The 14498-nt window shown below is 47.2% G+C and overlaps 1 protein-coding gene across 1 annotated transcript in view; it reads right to left on the bottom strand.

Annotated features, from left to right (window-relative positions):
* The window catches only part of NEK9 (NIMA related kinase 9), a 311507-nt gene that overhangs the window by 61463 nt on the left and 235546 nt on the right, over positions 1-14498 (bottom strand). Inside the window, exon 20 of the mRNA XM_069638052.1 lies at positions 7996-8160. Within this exon, the coding sequence (XP_069494153.1) occupies positions 7996-8160 (165 nt within the window). The remainder of the gene's footprint in view (positions 1-7995; positions 8161-14498) is intronic.

Raw genomic sequence — 14498 nt, 5'->3', positions numbered from 1 at the left:
AAAGGGTAGTCCAGCCTGAACTGCTAGGTCACATCCCTTCTGCACGAGACCACAAGCATCCCCAGACATGTTTCAGCCTTGTTGGGCGTCATCAGTGAGGAGTAGCTTGGGTCTTGTAACCAGGACTAATGTCTGGCAGAGGGACTCCCAGGACACCCCTTGTTAATTTGCATATTTAAGTAACTTTGGGTCTCACCCTAAGTTACTAGAGGAATCCAGACGTGGACCCCTTGCTCACTATTCTTAGAGAGGCACAGATCCACCCTACTGATGAGGTCCAACCAGACCGAAACACGTCTCTGGGGATGCTGTTGGTACTCTTGTTCAGAGGAGAATTGCCTAGCATTTCGGTGCTGGACTGCCCCAGGGCAGGACAAAGACTGATATGTTTGGGATATTTCTTCTCTGTGAAAGATAGTGAGCTAAAAACTCTGGGTAATTCTCTCGAAACCAGGACTAATGTCTGGCAGAGGGACTCCCAGGACCCCCCTTGTTAATTTGCTCTGGATAGGCCCACCATTGAAGGTCGTGGGCTACCTTGTCCGGAATCCGGAGGAGATCTGTCATTCTCCCTGAGAATTGCAACCACTGACTTCTCAGTGCCCACTGAAGAGATCTCATTCTCAGGCGATCCTCTGGCACAAGGAAGATGCAAGATGCCATGAGGCCTAGCAACCTCAAAAAGTCGAAGGCTGGGAGACGTTGGGCATTTTGAAACTTGGTGACCATCTGTAGAATATCTTGAGCCCTCACCTGTCATGCCTGCGCCATGGGCGCATACATTGGCGATCAATATGGACAAATTCTTATTCATTTATCTACAGAAAACTCTTGGATCAACCGCTATTCATTTTTTGGACCTTATTTCCCATTTGCGAGACTTTGGTGCTTTTTTATTTTTCCCAAAAAACTACACTTACCACAATGCACTTGGCTATAACCATCTATTCCTATTTTTCTTCATCAGAACTACAATCCCCAGAATCCCTAGGGATTTGCTCTGCTTCCACCAGCTCAGGAACAGAGAGGGAGGTGGCCGATTGTCTGCAGGTGTGCTGAGCCAGGTGCAACCAATTAGCCTGCCTCTGTGCTGGGCGGTATAAAAGCTGCTGCCTGCAGGAGCTCAGTCTCTTGCATTGAGAGTCCTTCCGGCACCTTTTTGCTTCAAGCTACCAACTTTGTATGCGGTTTCCTGCTTACACCTGCTTTTGTTCCAGTGCCCTGGCGGGCTCCAGCCTTGCAGCCGATCACGCTCTGCTGCCTTCTACCTTCCGCCCTGGGCCTTTTGGGCTCCCCGCCTCAGCCCTGCTCCTCTGGGCGTCCTGCCTTGCAGTCTGCTACACCCTGCTGCCTACAGCCCTAGCCTTTTGGGCTCCCTGCCTCAGCCATGCTCCTCTGGGCGTCCTGCCTTGCAGCCTGCTACACCCTGCTGCCTACAGCCCTAGCCTTTTGGGCTCCCTGCCTCAGCCCTGCTCTTCCAGGCTCTTGCCTTGCAGCCGATCACGCTCCGCTGCTACCTTCCGCCATTGCCTCCCAGGCTTCTGCCTTACAGCAGATCACGCTCCACTGCCTTCAACCTATAGTCTTCGTCCGCTGGGTTTCCAGTCTAGCAGCCTTCTACAGTCCTCCTGCACCCTTCTACAGTCAGCAGCCCTACTCCTCTGGGCTCACTCCTTGCTGCCCGGCCCTCCTGGGCTCCTTGCCGTGTATCCTGCTTCACTCCGCTGCCCTAAGCCCTATCCCTCGGGGCTTCCTTCCTTACAGCCCTGCTCCTTTTGGACTTGCCCATTGCTTCCCTGCTTTCCTGAGCTTTCTACCTTGTACCCTACCGTCCTCTGCTATCCACATCTGTTTACCTTCATTATTTACTTTCAGTTATTACAGTTCCTCTGTTTCCTGACTGCTGCTCCCTTGCTTTCTTCCTTGTTTTCAACCCTCAGTTCTTTCTCCCTATCCAATCTTGTTATACGGCTTTCCCTTCATTTCCTTCTGCTAGTTTGCTATTCAACTTCCTTTTCCCTGGATTTATCTGTTAGTGTCTTCTCTTGTACTGTTTGTAAACCCCTTGTACAGAGCTTGTCTGTTGGTTTCCGTCAGGCAACCTCTGCCCCTTCCCTTGTATCGTTTCTGTGTTACAGACACCCTTAGCTGTTGTTCCAAGCTATGAGCAAACAGCGTGGGCCTCTGTTATAGCAAACTGTGCAGAAGGCTAGAGTTTTCCTAAGGTTCGTGGAATACTCTTTTCCTATATCTGCATACACCCCAAGAGGGAATTCATTCTGTACCTTTTTCCTTGCTACTCTTGCCTACTCTTCGTTCTCTTTCCTTTCAGCTTTGTGTGTACTTATCTGTCCACTTTACTTTGGCACAACCACCCAAACTCTTCCTGGGTGTCCTGTGCCACTCTTAATAGAGTGCCATCCCTGACATCACCTCTGGTGGCGAGGCTTTTCCCAGGGAAGTGTCCAGGACCGTTCCAATGAACTGACGTCTCTGTGATGGTATCATCTGTGACTTCTTCAAATTGAGGCAGAAGCCCAGTTTGTGAAGGAAGTGGCAGACAATCTAGCTGGGCCTGGGCCTGTTTCAAAGATACAGCCCTGATCAGCCAATCGTCCAGGTAGGGGTAGACGTGGGTCACTTCCCTCCTTAGACTCGCCGCCACCACCGACATCAGCTTGGTGAAGACCCTCGGGGCAGAGGTCAGCCCAAATGGCAGAACTCAAATTGATAATGAGAGTCGCCAATTGCGAACCTCAGGTATTTCCTGTGTTTGAGATAGATTGGCACATGGAAATAAGCATCCTGAAGGTCCAGATATACCAGCCAGTCCAGGAGCTGGAGGGCCTGAAGGATCTGAGAGAGTTACCATCTTGAACTTGTCCTTCCTGAGGAACTTGTTCAATTCTCGTAAGTCCAGGATGGGTCTCAGTCCTCCGTCCTTCTTTGGTATGAGAAAGTAGGGGGAGTACCAGCCCTTGTTCCTGTCCGCTACAGGTACCGGTTCTATGGCACCTTTCTCTAGCAGGTCTATAATTTCCTGCAAGAGGAGCGGATCTGGAACTTTTAGAGAGCTGTTCCCCGGTGGATGACTCTGAGCGATGTGTAGGAAGGGTAGGCAGTAACCCTGGGCAACTGTCTCCAATGCCCAAGCATCTGACGTTATAGCCTGCCATTCCGTCAGATGGCGAGTTAACCTGCCCCCTACAGGTGTATTGTGTGGAAAGGCCTCAGAGTGGTTTGGGGGCGGCTGATGCAGATGCCGAGGGTAAAGAGGCACCTGCTGCTGCGGCCTTAGTACCTTTGACCCGTCCACCTCGGGTGGATCTCTTTTGGCCTCTTTGAGCCGGCTGTCCTCTGCCTTTCCCGAATGCGGAATAATAGCAAAAGGACTTTCCTCTCCCATAGGGGCGAAAAGGAGTTTGGCGGATAGCAGCTCCTAAAGATTTTGCTGCTGCTTTAGAAGTCTGTAACTTTTTCAGACTGTCATCAGCCTTTTTTCCAAATAGTGAAGAGCCGTCAAAGGGCATAGTCAAAAGACTGGCCTGTACATCTGGAGCAAAGCCAGACTTTCGCAACCACGCATGCCTGCGGATTGTTGTACTTGCCGCCATGGCCCTGCTGATACTGTCAGCGGAATCGATGCCAGTTTGAAGTGATTCACACATGGCATCTTTGCCATCTTTAATAATGTTAAGGAAGGCTTCCTTTTCCTCTCCTTCGGGTATGCAGTCAGCCGCTGATGAAGCACACTCCCACAGTGTGTGACTGAACCTGGCGAGCGTACAGGTGGCGTTGATGGACTTCAACGCCATACTACAAGCAGAGAAGACTTTCTTCGCCATAGAATCGTACCTCTTGTCATCTCTATCCTGTGGGACAGTAGGGTAAGCGGTCCTACTGCTAGATGAAGTTGCCGCTTGAACCACCAGGCTCTCTGGAGTCGGGTGTTTTGATAAGTATTCAGGGTCAGCAGCCGCTACCCTATACTTGGCTGACAATCTTTTATTGACCGCAGGGATAACTTCAGGAGTTTCCCAATTAGATGTAATTTTCCTTTGTAAGGCTGCATGGAAGGGGACCACAGGGTCCTCCTGTGGACCTTTGTCTAATATGTCTGTTAGGTCATCCTGTTGAAAAACAGGCGAAGGCGCAGACCAACCCATAAATTCAATAATTCTTGCCATAAGGGTTCTATAGGGTGTTTCGGCATGTTCCCCTGGGTCTGGCTTAACAAATGCCACTTCTGGGGAAGTGTCCAGCCCACTTGCCTCATGTAGTGACTCCTGTAGGTCTTTCAACCTTCTTTCCTCAGAGGTGAAATCCTCTGAAATAGGCAGTGTGGTCCTCTGTAACCCAAATGTTTCCTGGTCAGAATCTTCCCCCTCTTCATAAATTGAAGATAGTCCAGGGTACTCTGACCTCTGAAATAGTGTAAAACCCATCTCTAAGGCAGAAGGAACCAAACTCGTCATTATTGGCGAGAAAACGTCGATGTCGTCGACGCCGATGTGACAGGCTTCGAAGGCGCCGAGAATGGCGTCGAAAAAACTGCAAGAGGCCTCGAAGAACTCGAGAGGATCGGTATCCTACTCGAGGACATCGACGACGGTCTCAGCGTCGTGCCGGAGGCCCTTGGAATCACCGTTGGCTGTGGAGTAGCCTTGGTCTTCTCTTTCATCGGCGTCAATGTCGGCGATGGTTTCGAGTCGATCGACCGATGCGTCGAGGAACCCTTCGACAACGGCGTCGATGGCGCCGATCCATGCGTCGAAGGAATCTTCGACGACGGCGTCGAAGATGATGCCTTCTTACCCGATGGCTCGTGGCGCTCTCGGGTGGAATGTTTCGCCGGGTGCTGCGAGTCACAGCGTTTTGATTTTTTGGGTTTATCACCCTCAGCTGTCTTCGAGGGGGTCGAGGCCGCTTTCTCGAAGACGCTTAACATTTTCTTTCTGAATTCCTCCCACCCAGCCTGAGAGCTGTGTTTTGTGCGACAGGAGACCCTTTCTGGGGAAACAGAAGACGACGAGGAAGGGGATCTCCGTCGTCTCTTTTTTGAGTGTCTTGATCTCGACGAATGGTAGGAGCTACTTCGAGATCTAGAATGGGAATGTTTGACGGCGAGGAGACGAATGCCTCGACTCAGCCGAAGAAATCTTCGAGGAGGTTTTGACTGAGTTACCTCTCTCGAGCTTCCCCTTGCGCTCTTTCAAGGCTTTCGCCGTCATGGACATGCACTCCTCACACTCCGAACAATGGTGCTCGGCTCCCAAGCACCACAAGCAGATCCTGTGTGGATCCGTTATTGACTTTTTTTACCGCAGTCTCGACATTTCTTGAAGCCTGATCGCGGCGTTGTCGGTTCCGATGAAGATGCCATCGAGAACGAGTAGGTATTTATTCGAGTAGATATAGGGTTATCCTGACTGAACTGAGCAACGACGTTCCGAGGCCCCACGAAGCGCAGAAAAACAGAACTGAGCAACGGACGCAGCGCGTGCTTTTTATGGGCATGGTGACGTTGGCGCCGATACAGTGGCCGTCGAGGGACATCGACTCGGCGGACGTCGACGCGCAGCACCCTCTACAGAAAAAATTTCCGAGGCCAGCAAGCTGGAAACGTATTATCAAACATAAGGAATACGTCGGAGGACACAATCCCTTCGAAGTTACGTTATTGCTTACCTTAGTCTGTATTCCACTGATCTGAAAGGCAACGGTAACAGTACATTATAACATTAGGTTTTACCTGCCTAGAAAAGCTGTGTGCCATTCTTAAAGTGTTCTGTAGTTGCAGCTGACCATTGTCTGCCTGGTGCAATCCTAAATGAGTGTAAAGAGTTCTTACGTACCTTAGTCTGTGCTCCACTGAGCTGAAAAGCAACTGTAACTGTATATTACACCAAAAGGTCTTACTCACCTTGTATAACTGTGTGTTATCCTTAAAATGGTTATAGGTTTTTACTGTTCCTTGAATTTGTGTTCCACTATTCAGAAAAGTATACTTGCAGGTTTACTAAGTGATTCCTTAACTGAGTGTCACTGCACAACTGCTAGGGTCTACTACCCTTGTATTACTGAAAGTAATCAAAGTAATTTATGGTTTCACCCCCCATGAATAGGTGTGTGCTATACTAAATGTGTTTGATAAGGTCTGACTTGCCTAGAAATACTGTTTGTTTTCTAAACAAGGTTATGCTTTGGTTTGTGTATTTTAAAGCATTATGTGATGTTTTGATGTGCAGGTACTTAACCCCACGGTTTATCGTGGCCCAACTTGTATTTATAATAAACCTTTATTTTTTATAATCCTGGTGGCTGTCAGTGTTCCTGTTGAACCCTTGGTATACTACCAGTTTTGTGTACCTTCCTACAGCCCTCTCTTTCTCCTAAAATAAGCCTGGCTGCTCGGTCTACGCTACCATGTACTCAGGTGGTATAGGCTTATACCAAGAGTGGAGTCTTGTACTGTCTCAGTTGAATGGTTTTACTAAGCCCTTAGGCTGGACTTCAGAAAAACTGTCCTAACACCTACGAGTATGAAGGCGGGATGAAGGAGTGTAAGAAATGCAGAGTGACAAGGAAAATACACTGAGGTACTAGAAGCTAGAGTGGCTGGAGAAAAGCAGAGAAATGAAGGACTACCGGGCGAAGGCTAAGAATGGAAGAAAACATTGCAAGTCAAAAGAACACAGGATGAATCGTAGGTCTCAGGTGGAGTGGAGACACTTTGGCCACGTGAGTTCATGGGTGAGGCGATGGCATGATTATGAACAATCCACTGAACCACTCTGTTCAGGTGGTAATCTCTTTGGCTTCAAAGGGCAGAGGACATAAAAAGGACCTTATTTCTCATGCGAATCTCACCTAGAAATGCAAAAAAATGGATATCAATGGTGACAACGAAAAAGGAAATGTTGGCTATATTCCAACAACAAACACAAACTTGTACAAGGCAGCTTGCCCATTTGGCACAGAGCGAGGGAAAGGAAAGATCAAAACATGTTTGACAAAAATCCATAAACTGTGAGACAGAAGATCCTCCGTTTCAAGAAAGACAACACAATCATAAAATTACATTCAGGGAAATACATCAAAGCTCTTATTCAATCAAGAGCCAACAAAAGCAGCAATGTGGGTTAATTAGCAGAGCGCTCCTCATTGGAATCTATAAAACACCATCGGAGAGAACGAATAAGATCCCTGGGAGGCACCCAATGGAAGAGTGGATTTTTGTTACTGCTGATTGCAAATGAATAGAGACTCATTGGACATTTTCAAACATGAAAACATGCAATGCCACCAATGCTTGACTACCAATATTTGACCTCTTTTGAAAACTCTTGGCTGCGATGGGCTTCATGCCAAAATATTGGCAGCATAATCCTGTTCTTTCTAAAACACCTACCACCACAATCCCTATGGAATTCTACTAGGAGTGTTAAATGGTGAGGTTGAGTGACTGATTCACACCTGAAGCCTTGCAGTTTGACTACTACGATCTAATGAGCGATTGCAAAAGACCAGACCCTGAAGTGGCCATAACTTGAAGCAAAAGTAATGGGTAGAAGAGAGCAACAGACATGACCAGAATGGAAGGGACTGTGCAATATTGCACGCTCGGCATTAAACAATGCTTAGGACAATCTTCCTAGGACAGACAAGACAGACAGACAGAGCCCCACAAAATAGCTTCACGAGTACATCCGTTTGTTATTAAAGGATAGACCATTCACCAGCAGCACTTGATATCATAAAGAGGGTAACTGCTGACCCCCTCTATCTTCATGACCTCAGGAGACTCACCTGCCACCCTCTCTGAGTGGTGCCGCCCCTACACTTTATCGGGTCATTAACACAATTTCATAGAAACGATTGCAACACCCCGAGATCTTCCTTCACAATCCCTTATTTGAATGCCATACATAAGTCCTGCCATCTCCAACATACAACCATTTCCCAATTCCTCCATCCGACTAGATATCTCATTACCGGCGAATCGCTGCTGAAACTCTCCGAAACAGGTAGTGGTTCTGGAGTGGTCGCCATCCCTTGCAGCTGCTCGAAAGGAAGTGTGGACTTCTCTGGCTCGGTTAACTCCAGGCTCAGCGGGGCAGAACCATCAGGCATCGGGATAAACTCTGCATTCTCCAACTCCTAAATGGAGAACAAAAACAATTTGAATGGAGGATAATCATTTGATGCATTTTCAGTACTGACCTAGCTCTCAATAGACTAGCAGGAAGACGCCCACAAATGGAGCCTATGTCACACTATCGGAAGGATATGCCCATAGTAATATGCTGTACAACACCATTGCAGTGAGGTATCCGTCCAGCACACGCATCACCACAGTGAGGAGCTCACGTTATCCCTCCTCTGCTTCAGTCTTAAGATGCCCACAGCTAGGCATTTCTGTAAAGCTCTGATTAGAGTGATGTAACAAAAGCAGGTGCTGTGCCATTTCATTGTAGGGAGACGCTCATAAGAAAGTCAAGAATACAAACACGACTTAGGAAGAAGGCAAAGCAGACAAGTATCTTGAGCCTCCCAGATACATCACGCAGCATCCCAACATCCACAAACACATACATGCTCACATTACTGCTTAGAGGTTTGGGCCTAGTCAGAGAGTCTGCACCAGAACCTTTAGATGTGCTCTAGAACTCACCTTGTCAACCTTAAAAGGTAGGTAGGCTATACAATTGTATTGCCATGTAGTTGGTTTGCAGTTGCTATTTTCATCTTTGCTTTATGTTGCTTATTGACACCTACATCAGGTGTCCAATGAGTCCTAAAAAACGGAATCCCGCTGGTACCACCAGTTGTTAGTGAGATTTTTCAGAGGACTTATTTGTAGGGGCCATATGGATCAACCGACGCTGGTTTACACAGTGTTTTTTCAGAGTTAATTTGACTATTCGGGCAATATGGCTGAGCGGTCAAGGATGGTTTAAAGTTTAAAGGTACAATAAGCCTCTGGATAAGCAGACAATAAGGGAACATCCGCATCATACATATGTAAAGATATACTCTTTACATAAAAGCTGAGCAAAGTAATACCTACAAAATATTACAGGTAATAAGAGTTCCTTTTCAGAATTATAGACTATGCAACCACTTAAGGACAGTGCTCAAATAAGTCCATCCGGTCCAACCAGCCTTGTAGTGAGTCCCAAAAGCACATACAATTATCATGGGCCCTAAATAACAACCTAATAACCCAACAGAAGTAGATGGCCCTATGTTGACCAGCTGAAAGTTCAAAGTCTGCATGTGGGGACCCAATAGAGAAGAAGTTGGAGGTGAACCATTAGATAGAATCCCTGCTCTGACAATGACTCATCAATATGCCAATCTGGAGAGTGTAGGGCACAGCTCTGTTGCCAGCAGCCAGAGAGGTTGCAGTTCCTGCCTGAATGGGCAAGGTCTGTCACAAAAGTCAATGGGCCACAAAGGGCGGAACAAAGACCTGTAAGTGAGGATGGGGATGGCTAAGAAATCCTGAGGAGAAACCAGATCATAACAGCACAGAATCTGAGACTGCAAAGAGGGGTGCCTGGAGGAGCAGCCAGAAGTGTTACAGTGAGCAAAGTTAGCAAGGGCGGTCCCTGTAGCCAGACATGCAGAACATATACTTCAGGCTCAGTTCAGGGACCCTGGAGACTAAGTGACGTTAAAGAACTGAAGCTGCAGCAGCTGCAGGTTGAAGAATTCCCAATGGTGACAATTACTGAGGGGTCACCAATGAGGGGTTGAAAAGTAAGTGCCGGGGGGTCATGCCAGTGGAAGTCTTCATGCTGGGAGGACGGTACTAGTGCTTGTTTTTTCCGCCCCTACTAGGAGTGCATTACAGTAGTCTATTCTTGACAGAATAGTTGCCCTAGCAATGGTGGCTGAGTTTTCCTTGTTAAGATAAGGACAAATCTTCCTAAGGAGCCTTAGGTGGTACAAACAGTTTTTGGTAACTAAGTGCACATGAGCTTCGGCACTCAGTGCACAATCAGTTTGTACACAGTGTGTTTTGACCTTTTCCTTAACTGAAATGCAACAGTCTTGGATGGAAAATGATGGATAGCAGTTAGGGAGTTTGGCCCTTTCTTGGGGTGAGCCAAAAATAAGAAGCTCGGTCTTGCCCTTGTTTAGGCACATTCGATTGCCCACCATCCAGGTGTCTATTTAAGCATAGATATTTTGGAGGGGTAGGTTATCAGCGGCATAATCATCAGAGCTCCAAGACCAGCTGGGTGTCATCAGCCGTAATTGTTCCAACAAATTCCAGATTTTTCTAGGAGACTGCAGAGAGAGGGGATGTATAAATTGAACAGTATGGGGGACATACATGCTCTCCGAGGCACCCCACAGGTGGAAAGAATGGACTCTGTGGTAGTGTTCCCCCAGCAAACTTTGGATTGTCTACCAGTCAGGAAGGATAGTATCCATTTGCAGGTTAAGACAGAGAGATGATAGGAGTCCCTAAGGATCTGTACAAGTCGTTTGTGTAAATCAAACGTGGCCAATAGGTGTAAAAGCACCAAGAGACCAGATTTACCACGGTCCATGATGCTTAGCATATGGCTCTGAAGATCAACGAGAGCAGTCTCTGAGCTATGGGTGGGACGAAAACCTGATTGCCTAGGATGAAGAATATTCATAGTCTCTACGTAGGATTGGATCCAACGGGTTGCTTCTTTATCTAGTATTTTCAGAATAAAGTTTCAGGTATTGATGGGTCTTAAGTTAGCAGGGTCCTTAGGATCCCATCCAGGTTTTTTCAAAAGGGGAGTGACTGACGTTTTTAATACCAACAGGAACCACATGTTTGCAAAGAGAGGCATTGACAAATCGGGCCAGAAATATGTGGCAAAGATATCCTTGTCATCTAGGATCAGGTTTGGAGGAATTACATTATCTGGTCCAGCTATTGGGTGCATGTGTAAAGCTAAAGGAAGTGCAGTCATAAGGGGGCGCTGAATGTTGGGGAGAGAGCGTCAGCAGTCCCTGGAGGCGTGTGCTTGATTTAGCCGGAATCTGACTGTGGATTTTGTCGCTAGCTTTGAGTATTTTGTCTTGAAATGCACCCTGTATTTCGGCGCAGTCTACGTTAGAGGGTGCAACGGTGTCAGTTGGACCTTGGGTTTTTCGAGGAGCGTCTTTGGGTTTATTATTAGCTTCTGAAATTTGTTGAAGTTCTTTTTGGCCTCTGTGATTGCATCTTTATAAGCTTTCTCAAGAGACTTCCAGATGTTTTTATTATCAGACGAGGGGCATTTAAGCCAACACCGCTCTGCCTTTTTTAATTTTTAAAGATCTAAGTTCTGGTGAGAACCAATTTTGATGGTTTGGGTTGCCCTGAACGGCTCTAGACTTGAGAAAAGCAAGTTTGTCCAAGAAAAGGGTGAATTTTTCATTGATGGATTCGATTAGTGTGTCAGGGGAGTCTGTCTCCGAGGTTAACAGCATGAAGTCTGTGATGCATTCCTCAGGGTCGTGGGTTGAGATTTTCTTCACGTTTCAATTCATGATAATTTTGGGGGAATCGGGCAATTTAGAAAGAGGAGTTTGAAGATCGATGTCGGAATTGATCAGGAAATGATAGAACCAGATACAGAGGGTGGTATTATTTATTTGGGCCTTGAGATTTCATGTGACAATCCAATCCAAGATGTTGCCTTTAACATTAGTAGGGTCAGACAGAGTTGCACTTTTTGCCCCTTTAAGGTCTGCTAGGAGATGCAAAATGTTGTCATTGAAGGAGTCCATGGTGGTAGGAGGGTAAAAGTAGGATGAGATTAATACAGCTGCACAGAGTAAGGATATGATAGGTTATTTATAACGCGCTTAATACCCAGAGGTTTCTAAGCGCGGACCCGGGGATCGAACCTATCCTACTTGCCAGGTCCTGGTCTAAATAATTGCTGATTGCTCCGCTGTCCACATACGCCTCCAGAGCATGCATCCGGGACAGCTGTTGATGGCTGTTGATGGCAGATCAAGATCACTGGGATGACTAGATGTGGGGTATGTATATCCTCTCTGCTCGGCAAGTGGACCCCTACACTTGCCGGGCGTTGGAGTTCGAGACCTGTTCATCGTTCTCCTTGTTCAAGGCACCTACTGATTTCCTCTGGGGTATCACGGAATAATCACGCAGGAAGTGTCCAGCCTTACCGCAGTACAAGCATAGCTGCTGCGGCCTTCTTTTTTCTCTCTCTGCTTTAGTAAGAGGACTACGTAACCCCACCGATCTGCTTGGACTCTGGGTGGTTCTCAGGCTGACGGGACTGCTTTTCTTTGGTACGTACGTAAATGTTTCTTCCTTCTGACGGAGCTCGATTGGTCTTCCGGTCCTGTAGCCTATGATCTAATTGCCCAGCCAAGTCAATATACTCCGCACATCCATCAGGAGGATTCACCACTTGGGCTAAGACGTCCTTCAGCTCTCCCCGCAGCCCCGGTAGAATAAAGTGGTTATTTTCTCCTCAGGCCAATTGGATTCCGCAACCAATCTATTGAAGGTGGCTATGCAAGTCAACAGATCTTGGCTGCCCTGTCAGAGTGATAACTCCTCGTTGTCCAGGGCCTGGCCCCGAGTATGATGGGCAAATAGTTTCTCAAGTTCTCGCTGGAATCCCATAAAATCCCGTAATAGAGGGTCATCCCGATTCACCAAAGGAATCGACCAATCTGCAGCACTTCCCTCCGAGCTATGATAGCACAAAAGCGACCTTCGACTGGTCCATAGGACACACCCCCGGTCTATAAGTGCAAATGGCACTGATTCATAAAAATCGCATATTTAATTGGTTCTTCTGAGAACCACTCAGGCGGAGCCAATGGAACTGCTCCAGGAACGACAACCTGCACAGGAGGTACCTGTGGAACCGGCACCGTAGGATTGCTCCCTGGTAGTGGGGCTTGGCCAGCTTGTGTCTGGAGCAGCTGCCTGGCTAATTTGTCCGTGCGATCCTGTTCACGACTAACTCCCTTCTTAAGGCCTTGGTCTCTTGCCGAGCGGCATGCACCTCGGCTCGTAACTCTCCCAACAACTGGGCTAACTGGTCAATGTCGGAGGATTCCATGGCGCCCGGCAGCGGTTCAAAGGAGGCTTTGCTTTCTGTTACACTCACCTTATCTCTACGGGGACGTCTGGAGCCACTCTCTGTTGTTCCCATCAATGTTAAAGGAAGTGTATTGGGCGTACGTTTTAACCATCCATGCTTGAATTCTAGAGTATATTTCATTTAGGAGTCAAGAGTCTTTGTCGTATGAGCCCGATAGTGTGATGAGAATTTGCGAATCGTCCGCATAATTTGTATAAAATACGCCCAAGCCATCTAAGTGGTCGAACAGAAGCTTTGTGAAGAGGTTGTAGAGGGTTGGGGAGACACAAGAGCCCTGCGGGGCTCCGCATGCGATTGGGGAAGGTTCTGCTGAAGCTGAAGGGGCAAAGACTCTCATGGTTCAGAGAGAAAAGAATGGACCCAAGCAGCAGTTTTAGTGGAGAAGGAGGCAGCTGTAATTAGATGAGTGGTTCGGATGCTATGGTCGACTAAATCGAAAGCTGCCGATAAGTCGAGCAGGAGGAGTATGGCCGGATTTCCATGGTCTTTAGCATCATCCATCTGGATTTTTAGATCCAAGAGGGCTGTCTCTGTGCCGTGTCTGAACCCGGATTGCTGAAGGCCTAGAAGATTATTGGCTTCGCGATGGAACTGTATTTGGATGTAGGCTGCCTTGTCCAAGATTTTCAAAAGAAAAGGCACGGTTGTTATAGGTCTGTAATTGGTGGGAATGCTTGCGTCGAGATTGTTTTTTTTGATGAGAGGCATGACCCATGCATCTTTGAGATTTTTAGGAACAGAGCATGAGGCAAATGAGGTGTTAATGAAAGAGGTGATGAAGGGAGCAAATTCCTTAGCCCCTTCCTTTATAATAGTGGCAGGGCAGATATCACCCTGGCATCTAGACGGCTTAAGGCTTGCAATGATCTTTTCTACATCTTTGGTGGTGACTAGGGTGAAGTCAAATAGGCTGCAAGGTTTTGAGGGAGAAGAGTAGAGTTCGCTTGGTTTGGCCGTTGAAGCGAGAGTACATTTTTTTGCTTCAATTTTCTCTTGAAGTAATGCAATTTTGTCGCATCTTTATTGCACGAGTTCGGAGGAGATATATGTGACTCCAGTTCCTTGAGGATGGCAAAGAGTTCTTTGGACCTGAATTGGCATTTTGAATTCTAATATTGAAGGTGTCGCTCTTGGTTTTCAGAATAGCAGCTTTGTAGGCAGAGGAGGCAGTGTTGAAGTGTTCCTTCCTATGGACTGACACATTTTTCTTCCAGCTAGTTTCGGCACATGTTTTAGATTTCCGAAGGGTTTTCAGTTGTAGTGAGAACCATTTGTTTAGGTGTGCTTGGGCTTTTCTTGATTTAAGGGGAGCTATATGGTATAAGGCTTGGAGTAGGTTCTGTTGTATAAGTCCAACAGTTTGGAAGGATC

Source organism: Ambystoma mexicanum, chromosome 14 (assembly GCF_040938575.1).
Source record: "Ambystoma mexicanum isolate Mex_15411 chromosome 14, UKY_AmexF1_1, whole genome shotgun sequence".
Classification (NCBI taxonomy): domain Eukaryota; kingdom Metazoa; phylum Chordata; class Amphibia; order Caudata; family Ambystomatidae; genus Ambystoma; species Ambystoma mexicanum.
The sequence above is the reverse complement of the archived record's forward strand: the minus strand, read 5'-3'. Positions and strand labels throughout refer to the sequence as shown.